This window comes from Tenrec ecaudatus, chromosome 18 (genome assembly GCF_050624435.1).
Source record: "Tenrec ecaudatus isolate mTenEca1 chromosome 18, mTenEca1.hap1, whole genome shotgun sequence".
NCBI classification, from domain to species: Eukaryota; Metazoa; Chordata; class Mammalia; order Afrosoricida; family Tenrecidae; genus Tenrec; species Tenrec ecaudatus.
In genome coordinates this window covers 2479328-2491459 of record NC_134547.1, presented here as the reverse complement: position 1 = coordinate 2491459, position 12132 = coordinate 2479328, and the positions used below count along the sequence as shown (strand labels likewise).

The following is a 12132-nucleotide window of genomic DNA, read 5'->3' as shown; positions in this document are numbered from 1 at the left end:
ATATCCTTTCCCAAATTATCCCACTAACGTAAACTCAATGCACACCAAGCAACAACTCTTTCCCTTCACCCATGGTAACCATTGGTCAAGTTTGGCTTCTTTTTTCAGTCGTTTTCTTGATATAATATTCATATATCAGACACTTCCATGGTTAAATGGCTTTTTAAAAAAGTATCTTCGAGGGATATCCCCTTTTAATATTAATATTAAAAAAATTAAATGTAATATTAAAAAAATTAATATTAAATTTTAATATTTTTAATTTTAATATTAAAAAATTAAATGTAAAATATTCAGATTTTTTCAAAGCTATGTATTTAATTAAAAAAAATTATAAACAACCCTATTGCCCTAAAAGCACTCTCCGTTACACTTAATACATTTGTCAACTCTGTGAACCCATTCTTGGAAGCATTTTTTAAACTCATCTGTTTGGGTGGCTGACAGCATCTTCCTTGTTTTTTTCTTCACCTCTTTCAGTGTCACCAAACCCCAGTTCTTTCATGTCCCCTTTTCATTCTCTGAAACAAAAAGAAGTTGCACAGAGCAAGGTCAGGGGAGTAAGGTGCCTGGGACAAGAGAGACGTGCTGGTTTTTGCCAGAAACTGGTGCACTGCGATGGCTGCCTGAGCAGGTGCATTGTCGTAGTGGCAAAACCACTCCCCCTACCTGCCACAAGTCAGGCCTTCTTTGTCGCACACTGTCACACAATCTTTTCAGAACCTCTAAACAGAAAGCTTGATTAACAGTCTGACCTGGTGGAATGAACACCAAATGCACTAACCCCCTTAGATAAAAAAATGAATGAGCATCGTTTTTTGGGGGGTACCCCCCTCATACAGCATCACAATCAGTTCTGGTGCTCCCTGCCCCCTCCTGCATTTATTGTTTGCTCTCCATGCCCCTTCACACTCCCCACCCTGCAAGCCCCCTCGACATAAAAACCAAAACAAAATGGCAAGTAGAAAATAATAATGCAAAGATAAAAAGTACAAATAAAGCATGATAAAGAAAAGACCACTACCAACATTTAAAAAGTCAAAGAAGGAATTCCTTTCCTGAAACAGGTGAGAATTACTTCACCCTAAAACAATTTGAGGTTGGGTCAAGAGGGAGGGCAACTGATTAAATATATCATACCGTGGTTTGATCTACTATAATCAAGTTTATAATAATCTCTGTCAGATAGTACAACTGTGACAGTCCCTTGCCTGTGGCTAGAGGGGATCAGTCAGAGGCTTAATCTGGCAAGATACTTTGCAGATGGATTTGGGGTTCCCACCATCCTCCACAGTCGCTACAAAGTGGGTGCTCACAATTTAAGCTCTGATGCTTTTCCCTTCATATTTGGATTTTGATGTAGCCATTTTTGGATCACCAATATCCTCTCCAGCATTTTTTTTTTGGTATGGTTGAGCTAGGATTGTGGGTGTAAAGTGGTATCTTATTGTGGTTTCAATTTGCATCGTCCTCATGGCTATTGATGATGAACATTTTTTTCATGTGTTTGTTAGCCATTTGTATTTCATTTTTGGTGAACTGTGTGTTGATGTCTTTTTTCCTTTTTTTTGTGGCTATTGGTCATTTCTATTCTTTTTAAAATAATCATTTTATTGGGGGCTCATACAACTCTTATCACAATCCATACACACATCAATTGTGAAAAGCACATTTGTACATTCGTTGCCCTCATTCTCAAAACATTTGCTCTCCACTTAAGCTCTTGGTATCAGCTCCTCATTTCCCCCCCTACCTCCCCCCTCCCCACTCCCGCATGAACCCTTGATAATTTATAAATTATTACTTTGTCATATCTTACACTGTCTGACGTCTTTCCTTTCTTCCATTTCTTAATGGGTGGTTTGTTAATTTCTTATTGAGGTGTTGTAGATTTCTGTATATTATGGTCATTACATCTTTGTCTGATGTGGCATGGTTCACAAAACGCTTCTCTATTCACTGTATGGAATAAAAATCATAAGGTTGAAACTCATACCTATGAGAGGTATAGATTAATGACAAACTCAGAAATGAGGTATTGATATTTCTTGGGTAATGAGATAGCTCATAGAACATAACCCCAAACTCTTATTAGGGAAGATGTGTCCTCTCAAGGTGTGTGTAGACTGGGTTGGGGATGAGGGAAGGGAGGGAACTTCCTTTCCTAAAATCTAGATACTAAATAATCATCACACTGGGCTTTCCATTTTCCGGGACAGAAACTTTCTCCAGGGACCTTTTCTGTGACTGATAAGCTGGAGATTCTGAGACCTGAGCAAACGTTGGAGGAGAAACCGATGGGAGACAGAGAGCAGTCAATAGTATGTGACATCCAGACGCCTCAGCTTCTGAGCCATCCCGGTGAGTGTGGAGCCTGGTTAAAAACAGTTGAGGAGTCCTTTTCTTTACTCAGAATGGAATTGGGTCTTGTCGAATTTGTAGTTACATCTTGTCCTCTAGCGCTGAAAAATTTGCATTTCCTGTGATGTGCTTGGTATGCTGCTGCTGCTAAAGATGCGTTTGAACCACCAACCATGGGTTCAGAGGACATTTCAAAATATATGAAAAAAATGTGTGGTCTTTCTCTCTCTCTCTTTCTGACTTTTATTTCTTCTAAAAACTCCCAAGTTATCTCTGTACAAAACAAAACTGAGACTATTCTGCAAATATTTTTTTAAAAACTTAACACTAAACTCCCAGAGAGTCAATGCCAACTCATAGCAACCCCAGAAGACAGGGTATGACTGCTCTGTGTGTTTCTGAGACTGTAACCTTTTAGTGGAGTAGGAAGCCTCATCTTTGTCCTGTAGAACTGGGAGGCGGTTTTGAACTGCTGGCCTTGTGGTTAGCAGCTAAAAGCGTAACCACTACTTCACCAGAGCTCCTATAATCTTTAAAAACTCTATAAAATTTACTTTTCCAAAGTTTTTTTTCTGTTAACAGTATCTGAAATTGCAATATCATAGGTCAAGTTTGCTTTCAAATATACCCAGTCTTCTTCGTCATGGTCTGAGTACACAGTGACCACTTAGGCATGTGAGCCTGATGGGAGAATCCCCCTCAAGCAACATCAAGATTTGGCTAAATGAGTTCAGATCCCTTGGAAATGTGCTCTTTACTGAATTTCATGAGTTGAATCCCGTCTCTCAGCAGATTCCATGAGGGCCAACGATGGACAGAATACTTACACCCCAACTGCGATGGTTTTGAAGAGAGCAATTTCTACTCCAGATGGAAACAGGAAAGAGCCTGAGGACAATCCGAGTCATTCTAAAAGCAGGCTACCAGACAGCAACTCCATTTCCCCAGGAGGAACTCGTGAGAGAGCTGCCCATTTAGACGAAAGAGAATTCATGACACGAATTGGCCTGTGCCAAGTTGATTCGCCAACGATCAAGATAGCAACTGACCGTGATTCACCGAGGACTGTGGGGCCACCTGAACACGATTCACCAAGTAGCAGTGGGCCAATTGATCCTACTGTTGCTCAAGTTCAAGAGTCCACAGGCTGCTCCTCCTCTCAGAGTGGGTTTTGTGACAAAAGACCCTGCTCTAACTCCCATTGTGTCGTTCATTCAAGGACAGACACAAGAGAGAGGCCCTTTAGAGGTAACATCTGTGGCAGAGGGTTCAAGAAGCGCTCAAGTGTCTACTCCCAGCAGCAAGAACATAACGGGGAGAAGCCTTTCAAGTGTGAGTTCTGCCACAGAGGGTTCGGATACAAGAACAACCTGAAAGACCACAGGAGGATACACACAAATGAGAGACCATTCCACTGCACACAGTGTGGGAAATGCTTCCTCCAGAAGAGGCACCTCACCAATCACCTGCGCATACACACTGGAGAGAAGCCATTCCAGTGTGAGGTTTGCCACAGAGAGTTCACCCAGGAGTCCACCCTGGAGTCCCACAGACGAGTACACACAGATGACAGGCCATACCACTGTGCAGAATGTGGGAATCGCTTCAAGTACAAGAAGAATCTCTACTGTCATCTGCGAACACATACAAAGGAAACCCATTTCTCTGCACACAGCATCGTGAACACTGAAACCAGAAGATGAACGTCAACACGTATCAACAAGGACACACCAGAGAATCCATTCTAATGTGACTTCTCCACAGGGAGTTCATGGCGGAATACGTGCTGAAAGGACACACAAGAGCACACACAGTGTAAGACATGACAACATAATAATTTGTAAATTATCAAGGGTTCATGGGGTGGGCAGGGAGGAAGGGGAAAAATGAGGAGCTGATACCAGGGGCTCGAGTAGAAAGCAAATGTTTTGAGAATGATGAGGGCAACAAATGCACAAATGTGCTTGACACAATGGATGTATGTATGGATTGTGAAAAGAGTTGAATGAGCCCCCAATAAAATGATTTAAAAAAAGAGAGCACACACAAAGGAGAGTCCATTCTAGCATCCAGAGGGTGTGGGTGCTTCAAGAAAAGGAAGGATCACTACAATCACGCTAGAAAACACTGCAATGAAACTTTGTATCTGTCCAGAGCGTGGGCACACATTTAGTCAGCAAGAAACTTTCAGATGCCACCAACACGTGGAAAAATGACAACCCAATGATTCTGTATCAGATTCCAGGTTCCTTGCCTTCTAATTGAGATTTGCCACTTCAAAGCCACCCAGTGGTTCTGAGAGGGGGAATACCCAATAGCCTGCTCCAATATAAATAATAATTTAGAAAAACCCACAGGGCTTCTCTGATCTGTACCATGAGATTTCTATGAGTCTGTATTGACTGGACAGCATCCAACAACGATGGTTTTGCAATAATGCCTAAATCTTCTGGGCCAAGAGTGAAGTCCATGATTCGTCATCTACATTCTAAAGGAGAGATATGATTAGAAACACAGGGGACCCTGACACACAATAGGAGCTTCAGAAATAATTGTTACCCGAATCCTTGGTTAGTTCTCCTTTGTTGTCTGTTTCGCTGGTTTTGGTTATTTGCCTTCTCACAGGACACCTGTCGGAGCTATTGGGTAAGCATCGGCCCGCTAATCAGAATGCTGCGTGTCGTAATTCGATTACACATCCTTTCTTCTTAAAATAGGGCGATTTAGTGAGGTGGCTAGATTGCAACATAGAGTAGTAAATAAAAATACAGGACACCCAGTGAAATTTCCCCACCCATCTGTTACTACGTCATAGTGTGGTTTGTGCGTTACTGTGATGATGTAAGCTATACTCCCCGCATTTCAAAGACCCACCAGGTCACCCCGGGTGAACAAGTTCCAGGACTTCAGACAAAAAGCACATCAGGAGGAGGCAACATGCATCCCACTTCTGTGGGATTAGCCACTGAAGACACGATGACTAGCACCTGAATGTTGTCTGCTGTGGTGCTGGAAGATGGGCTCCCTCAGTTGGAAGACCCTTCAAATATGACTGGAGAAGAGCTACCTTCTCAAACTAGTGTGGTCCGTAATGACAGGACTGGGTCAAAGCTTTTGGGACCTTAATTTCATGATGTGGCACGATTCAAATATGCAGAAACATAATCTGAACATTTCTTGTTCACAGCCTTGACATAGGAACTATTGAAACGATCAAAATGAAATGTAATGCAAAACGACCAGCACTAGGTATTCTTGAGCTGAAATAGACTGGTGCTGACATTTTGGTGTGGTTGACCATGTCAGGCATAACAGATTCAAGAGGAATGGGGTCCCATACTTTATCTTCGCTACCCCAAAGTTTGAGATCGATTAGGAAGACTGGTTAAGAAGGCTCGCATTTCAATTTAACGATCAAATGGATGCTGTGTCCTGTATCCCATATCCATTATCCTATCAGGATTTTAAAGTTCTATTATAATAGGAAATGAGGGCGTATATGAGGTCAGATGCTGCCTGAGTAGACATTATGCGGCACATGGTTCCTAAATAGAATGGATGTGCATGCCCACAGCGGCTCTTTTGTAATCTCGTAATTGCATGTTTGCTTGTATTCGGTGTGATGAATGAACAAACCATGAAACCATCTGCAAAGGCATACAACTGGGTAATTCTGATAAGACGGGGGGTGGGGTGGGGGAGGGGGAGGTGTTGTGTCTTCGTTATCCAGATGAAAGCAGAGTCTGGGGACACTAGAGTCATGGCCCATGAGTACCAAAGGGCTGGGTGACATGAAGAAGTTAGTATCAAGTTCATTACCCAACTGGGTTGATAAAAATCAGCGATTAAAACTTGAAAGATACTGGAGAGAGTCTAGAAAGAAGCAAAGATGCTCACCTGGACAAGGGTGTTGAGGTGAATCTGGTGTTAGGGGAAGGTCTGGAGGAGACAAATTCCTCTGAATGTGTCACATCTTCTGCGTGTGTCTGTGCAGTGGCAGCTGGCCCAGATCATGAGCCCCAAACACACAACATCATGGAGTGGTAACAAAACCACAGTGCATCACGCTGTTAGAAGGCAAGACTCAAGGAAGAAAATAATCCACAGCAATGGGAGTCTACAGCAGAGCTTCCCACAGTGGAGATACCGCCCCCTGGAGGCACATCGGTGTTTCCCACAGTTGATGATACTACCCCCTGGGGGGTCTGGGCCAATTCAAGGGAGTGCAAGAGCAGAAACCTACACTTTATCCTGTATGAGGGGCTATAGCACAAACGGTTTTAATTGACGTGTGGGGCAATGAGAATCTTTTTTTTCTGAAAAGGGGCAATAGGGAACATAAGTTTGGGAACCTGTTCACATAAACCATACCAACATCTACCTTGACACTGGAAGACCTAAATGGTGCCGTTACCACACCCAACCATTCTGATCAGGGCCACAGTAGATAAACCTTGATAGGATGGGAGAAAAATGTGGAACAGAAATTAAAATGTCTAAAGAAAAACAAACAGGCTGAGTGCCAGTTTAGAGCAGAGGATGCCTAAACTAATACCCTGAGATACTCTTGAAGCCCTGAACCCATACTAGCCCTTTGGGTGACCTTCTGCCTAATGGACAGAAGGCTCATAAAGTCCAGATTATCTCCTGTGGATGTGGTCTCTTTAAAAATCACCCATATGAGATCAAGTAGTGACTAATTACGTGAAAACAAAGGATAAGCAGGCGGGCCGGAAAACTAAGTTAATGGAAGCAGAACCAGAAAAGACGGAAAGACAGTGTCCGTATGCTGTGAAAAGTGCTGCCAATATCATTGAACCATGTGTGGACATGTTTTTGAACGATGCCTTAAGGTGCAATGTACACTGCCGCCCCCAAACCCCAACAATCCACCAACAAACCCAAACCAGCCCACTATAGTATCATTTTAAAAATATCACAAGCCTATGGAGCACATCTTTTATATTGACATGGACCAGAAACCCTGATTTCGAATCAATCTGAGGACAAGTGGTAGGAAGAAACTCTCACCTCTCCATGGAAGAAGAAACCATTCTAGAAATGATGGTGGTTATGATTGTGCAAAGTACTTCTTTTAAAAATTTTATTAAAAAAATTTTTTTGCAAAGTACTTCTTGATGTGATTGAAATATTGAGTCGTCTGACAGGTGTAGTAGGTGCCAATAAAACTGTTAAATGAGACTGGCACCTCTCTCGTTTGGTCCAGACGTCAACCAGCTGCATGTAACCAGGCTCCTGGGTGAGAGTAGGAAAGCCTCCATTGAACCACATGCTATTTTAATGATTTTGGCTCAGTACCCTTTTCCCAGAGTGGAGGTCATGGTTACTGTGAAGTTCATTGCCCTGGGGAAAGTAGCAAGCTCTAAATCTGTGTGGTCTTTTCGATTCCAGAGAAAAGCCAAGCGCCCTCTCTCTCTCTCTCTCTCTCTCTCTCTCTCTCTCTCTCTCTCTCTCTCACACACACACACACACACCAGCAAAGAGTAAGCTACAGTTTTATTAAAGCATAGAGTCACCTCAAAAGAAATGGAATGGATCACTCTCATGAGTTGAGATGAAGACCTTAAGCCTAGATAACTAGATAGCCAGATCTCTCTAGGGGTGAAGTGGGTTGTCCTCATGAAGTGAGGTGAGGATGCTGTTTAGGGGAACTCTTCTAGTTCTTACCTGGCACTTTCAAAGGGGAGGGGGTTGCCAAGCTGTAGATGGTCAAGCAACTCTCTAGTTACCCAGTCAGTCCTTGGGTCCCATGCATCATTTCAATTTATCTGGGATACTGCTCTAGTTCAGTGTTAGACCGGGTTGACTAGAGAAACAAATCTAGAAACACTCATATGTGTGCAAGGGAGAGCGTTATATTAAAGAGCAATTGTACATTGAGGAAACATCCAAGCTCAGTCCATATCAAGCCCATAAGTCTGACATTAACCCATATGTCTGATACTAGTCTATAAATTCCTCATCAGACTCATGCAGCACATGCAATGATGTCAAATACAGGAAGATCATGGGCCGGTGGGTGAAAAGTCTTGTGGATCCAGTGGTGGTGGAAGCATCTCAGGACTGGGGATGGTCTCTAGGTGGCTCTTCAACAGGAAGGTGAAGCAGAGAGAGTGTGTGGCCCACCTCCAAGGAGAAAAAGAGGAAGTTCCAGAAACCTTATGCTCCCCACAAGGAGGTGTCATCAAGCTAGACTCCACCCCTAGACTTATCAAGTTGACATGAAATTATGACCTGCCACAGTCAGTATGACTCTGAGTGCCACAGGACTGTCTCTGAGTAGAGTCCTGTGTCAGGATTTTCACTGGGGTCTGGCTTCAAGGTTAAGGTGTCTGCCAAGCCATCTCTCACAGAGTCCTTTGCTGATTACTTGTTTCACAGGGTCCTTTGTTCATTCCATTAGCACAGTGGTTCTCAACCTTGCTAATGCCGCATCCTTTTAATACAGCTCCTCAGGTGTGGTGACTCCCAACCATAAAATTATTTTCGTTGCTGCTTCATAACTGTCACTTTGCTACTGTTATGAATGATAATGTAAATATCTGATCTGCAGGATGTATTTTCCTTATTGTAAATTGAACATAATTAAAGCATAATGATTAATCACAAAACCATATGCAATTATATATTGTGAAATATTTATTTCTAATGACAAATAAATGAAATTTTGTCTTGAAGCATGGTGTGGGATGGGTAACAGTCTTCATGCCGGCTACTTGTATGTGGGCGGACCCACCTGAATAGAGGAGGGGTGTCTTGGAAACATATTTCCGATGGTCTTAGGTAACCCTGTAAAAGGGTCATTCTACCCCCAAAGGGGGCGTGACTCACAGGTTGAAAACCACTGCTTTAGCAGAGAAGCAAAACCCATGATGCTTGTATGTGCTTGTGTACAGAAAGAGATTTATTTCAAGAAATAGCCTACACACATGTAAATCCAGTCTACTTCTGAAGAAAGCTGATGGTGCCCAGCTATCAAAAGATATAGCATCTGGGGTTTTAAAGACTTGAAGATAAACAAGTGGCCATCTAGCTCAGAAGCAACAAAGCCCACATGGAAGAAACATACCAGCCTGTGTGACCACGAGCTGTCGAAGGGATCAGGTATCAAGCATCAAGGGACAAAAAATCATATCATTGAAAATGTGGGTGAGTGCAGAGTGGAGACTCAAAGCCCATCAGCAGCCAACTGGACACCCCTTACTGAAGGGTTGTGGGGAGGAGATGAACCAGTCAGGGTGCAGAGTAGCAATGATGAAACATATAACTTTCCTCTAGTTCTTAAATGCTTCTCCCCCGCCCCACATCATGATCCCAATTCTATCTTACAAATATGGATAGACTAGAGGATGTACACTGGTACAGATAGCAACTGGAAACACAGGGAAACCAGGACAGATGACTCCTCCAGGACCAGTGGTGAGAGTGGGATGCCTGGAGGGTGGAGAGAATGTGGGGTAGAAAGGGGGAAACTGATTACAGGAATCTACATATAGCCTCCTCCCTGGGGGAGGGACAGCAGAGAAGGTGGGGGGAGACGTCAGACAGTGTCATATATGACAAAATAATAATTTATGAATGATGAAGGGTTCATGAGGTAGAAGGAAGTGGGGAGGGAGGGGGAAAATGAGCCGCAGATATTAAGGGCTCAAGCATAAGGCAAATGTTTTGAGAATGATGATGGCAACAAATGTACATATGTTCCTGGCACAATGGATGTATTTATGGATTGTGATAAGAATTGTACGAGCCCCCAATAAAATGATTTTAAAAACAGAATAAAGAAAAGAAAAAAAAAATCCAGTCCACTTCAAGTCAGCTACTCCTGACTCATGGGAGCTGCTGTCCAGGAAGCAGGGTTATGAAGTAGAGGTGGTAGATACAGTGTTAATAAATCTGAAATCAGCTGAATGACTTCATCTTCTGTAGTCCACTAATGACTCCTGCCATCAGCAGCGGACACACAGAATATGGAGGAACCAGACACAAGATCCACCTCTAGCAGAAAGCACAGGGCCAAAGGGGAATCAACTCTGTTTTGGTCTCACTCACACAACCTTGTTTGCTGAAAATGAGCAGGGCTTGAGGCTCTTGCTGATGAACATGCGATTGCAGCCTTCTGTATGGATTACAATCCAATGTGAACAAATATAACATCCTCACAACTGGAGTGCATCAGTCCAAATGGAGAAAAGATGGTGTCGTTTAGGACTTCATTTTGTTTGGGTCCACAATCCAATCAACACGCATGCAAGCAGGAGCCAGTCAAGAGGTCAAGCCAGAGATTTTCCAATCCCTTCATATGCACGTTTTGTCCGGGCAATGAATTATTACACCCCAAAGGAAATAATGCGTTGGTGGAGAATATTAAAAGTACCGTGGACTGTCAGAATTAGCTTTAGAAGCGAGGATGGCATTACTTAGTCTTACATACTTTGGACATGCTATCAGGAAAGACCAGCCCCAGGAAAAAGACCCCACCACTAGTCAAGCAGAAGGTCAGTAAAAACCAGGAAGACCTCCAGTTAGATGGATTGACGCAGTGGTTGCAAAAGGGGGTTCAAACCCATCCCTGGCGATGGTAACACGTGGCTGGACAGTGTTTCACTCTTTGTACGGAGGGTTGTTCTGAGGGGGAACCAAGGGAAGACACCTCCCAACAAGAGCATCCAGCCGAGGTAAGAATGGAGACTACAGTTTATTAATGGTAACTGAGGATGAGTGGGAGCTGTGAGAAAAAGGAGACACAATGCTTAGGGGACACCACGCTTCTGAAATCGCAGTGGGAAGATTTGGGGATGGGTTGTGGTGACGAACAACAACCACAGTCACATATTATGTCACTGAACTATGCATCTGAAGATGGTTGAATGGCCGGTGTCATATTGACGAAACTGATAAAAACAAACAAAAGGAGTTCATACCAAATAAATTCATTCTATAGAACGCACAAGAATTGAAATTGACCTAAGCTGTGAGATACGACCAACTTGGTACCTTTCAGATTAGTGCTTGAGGTGCGGTACAAGAAGGCAAATTTAATGGATCTTTACTATTTTGTTAATATATCTTTATATTCAATATACAGATTTTAATGTAAATACTTTTTATGTTGAGGAAGTAAATAGGTTGATATTATGTCCACATATTGTCCTTATATGCTCAAGGTGGACATTATAGACATCCAATATACTGACACTGTGATCAGTTTTTGAAATATACTTTAAAATATCTAGGTTAAAATCAAAGAAAAATTTAACATTCAATGTCCAGAGAAAATATAGTTACTCAGAAAATATCCAAATGAAAACATAAAATTCAGCACATACTGTGAAGTGCATTAAAACAAGGGTTCATAAATCCAGTCCCAATTATACCCATCATACACAAAAACACAACTCGCCTCTCAACAGCTTCTACTGAGACTTGTGCGTTTCTGTGATGCTCAAATCTCCGTCACTGGGATTTCAAGTACCCGTGGGGCCACCCAACGTGAACAGATTTCAGCAGAGCGTCCGGACTAAGAACAGACCATGAAGAAGGCATAGGCTGTCCACTGTGGAGAAATTAGCCCCGAAAACGATACGCTTAGCAGCAGGGCATTGTCACCTACCGAAAACCTCACGAAGAGCAGCAGAGCATCGTCAGAGACAACGTAAGAGGCTGCATCAGCCCTTGAAGTCAGACGGCAGTCAAAATACGACTGGGGAAGAGCTGCCTTCTCAAATGTACCATTTACAATAATGACGA

General features: G+C 42.8%; 1 protein-coding gene across 11 annotated transcripts in view; it reads left to right on the top strand.

Annotated features, from left to right (window-relative positions):
- Positions 1-6023, top strand: part of ZNF444 (zinc finger protein 444) — a 69495-nt gene extending 63472 nt beyond the window's left edge. For all 11 annotated transcript variants that reach the window (XM_075537676.1, XM_075537671.1, XM_075537669.1 and 8 more), the window contains 2 exons: positions 2220-2361; positions 3154-6023. In XM_075537676.1, coding sequence (XP_075393791.1) covers positions 2220-2361; positions 3154-4064 — 1053 coding nt within the window. In that variant the 3' untranslated portion in view covers positions 4065-6023. The remainder of the gene's footprint in view (positions 1-2219; positions 2362-3153) is intronic.
- Positions 6024-12132: the final 6109 nt, after the last annotated feature.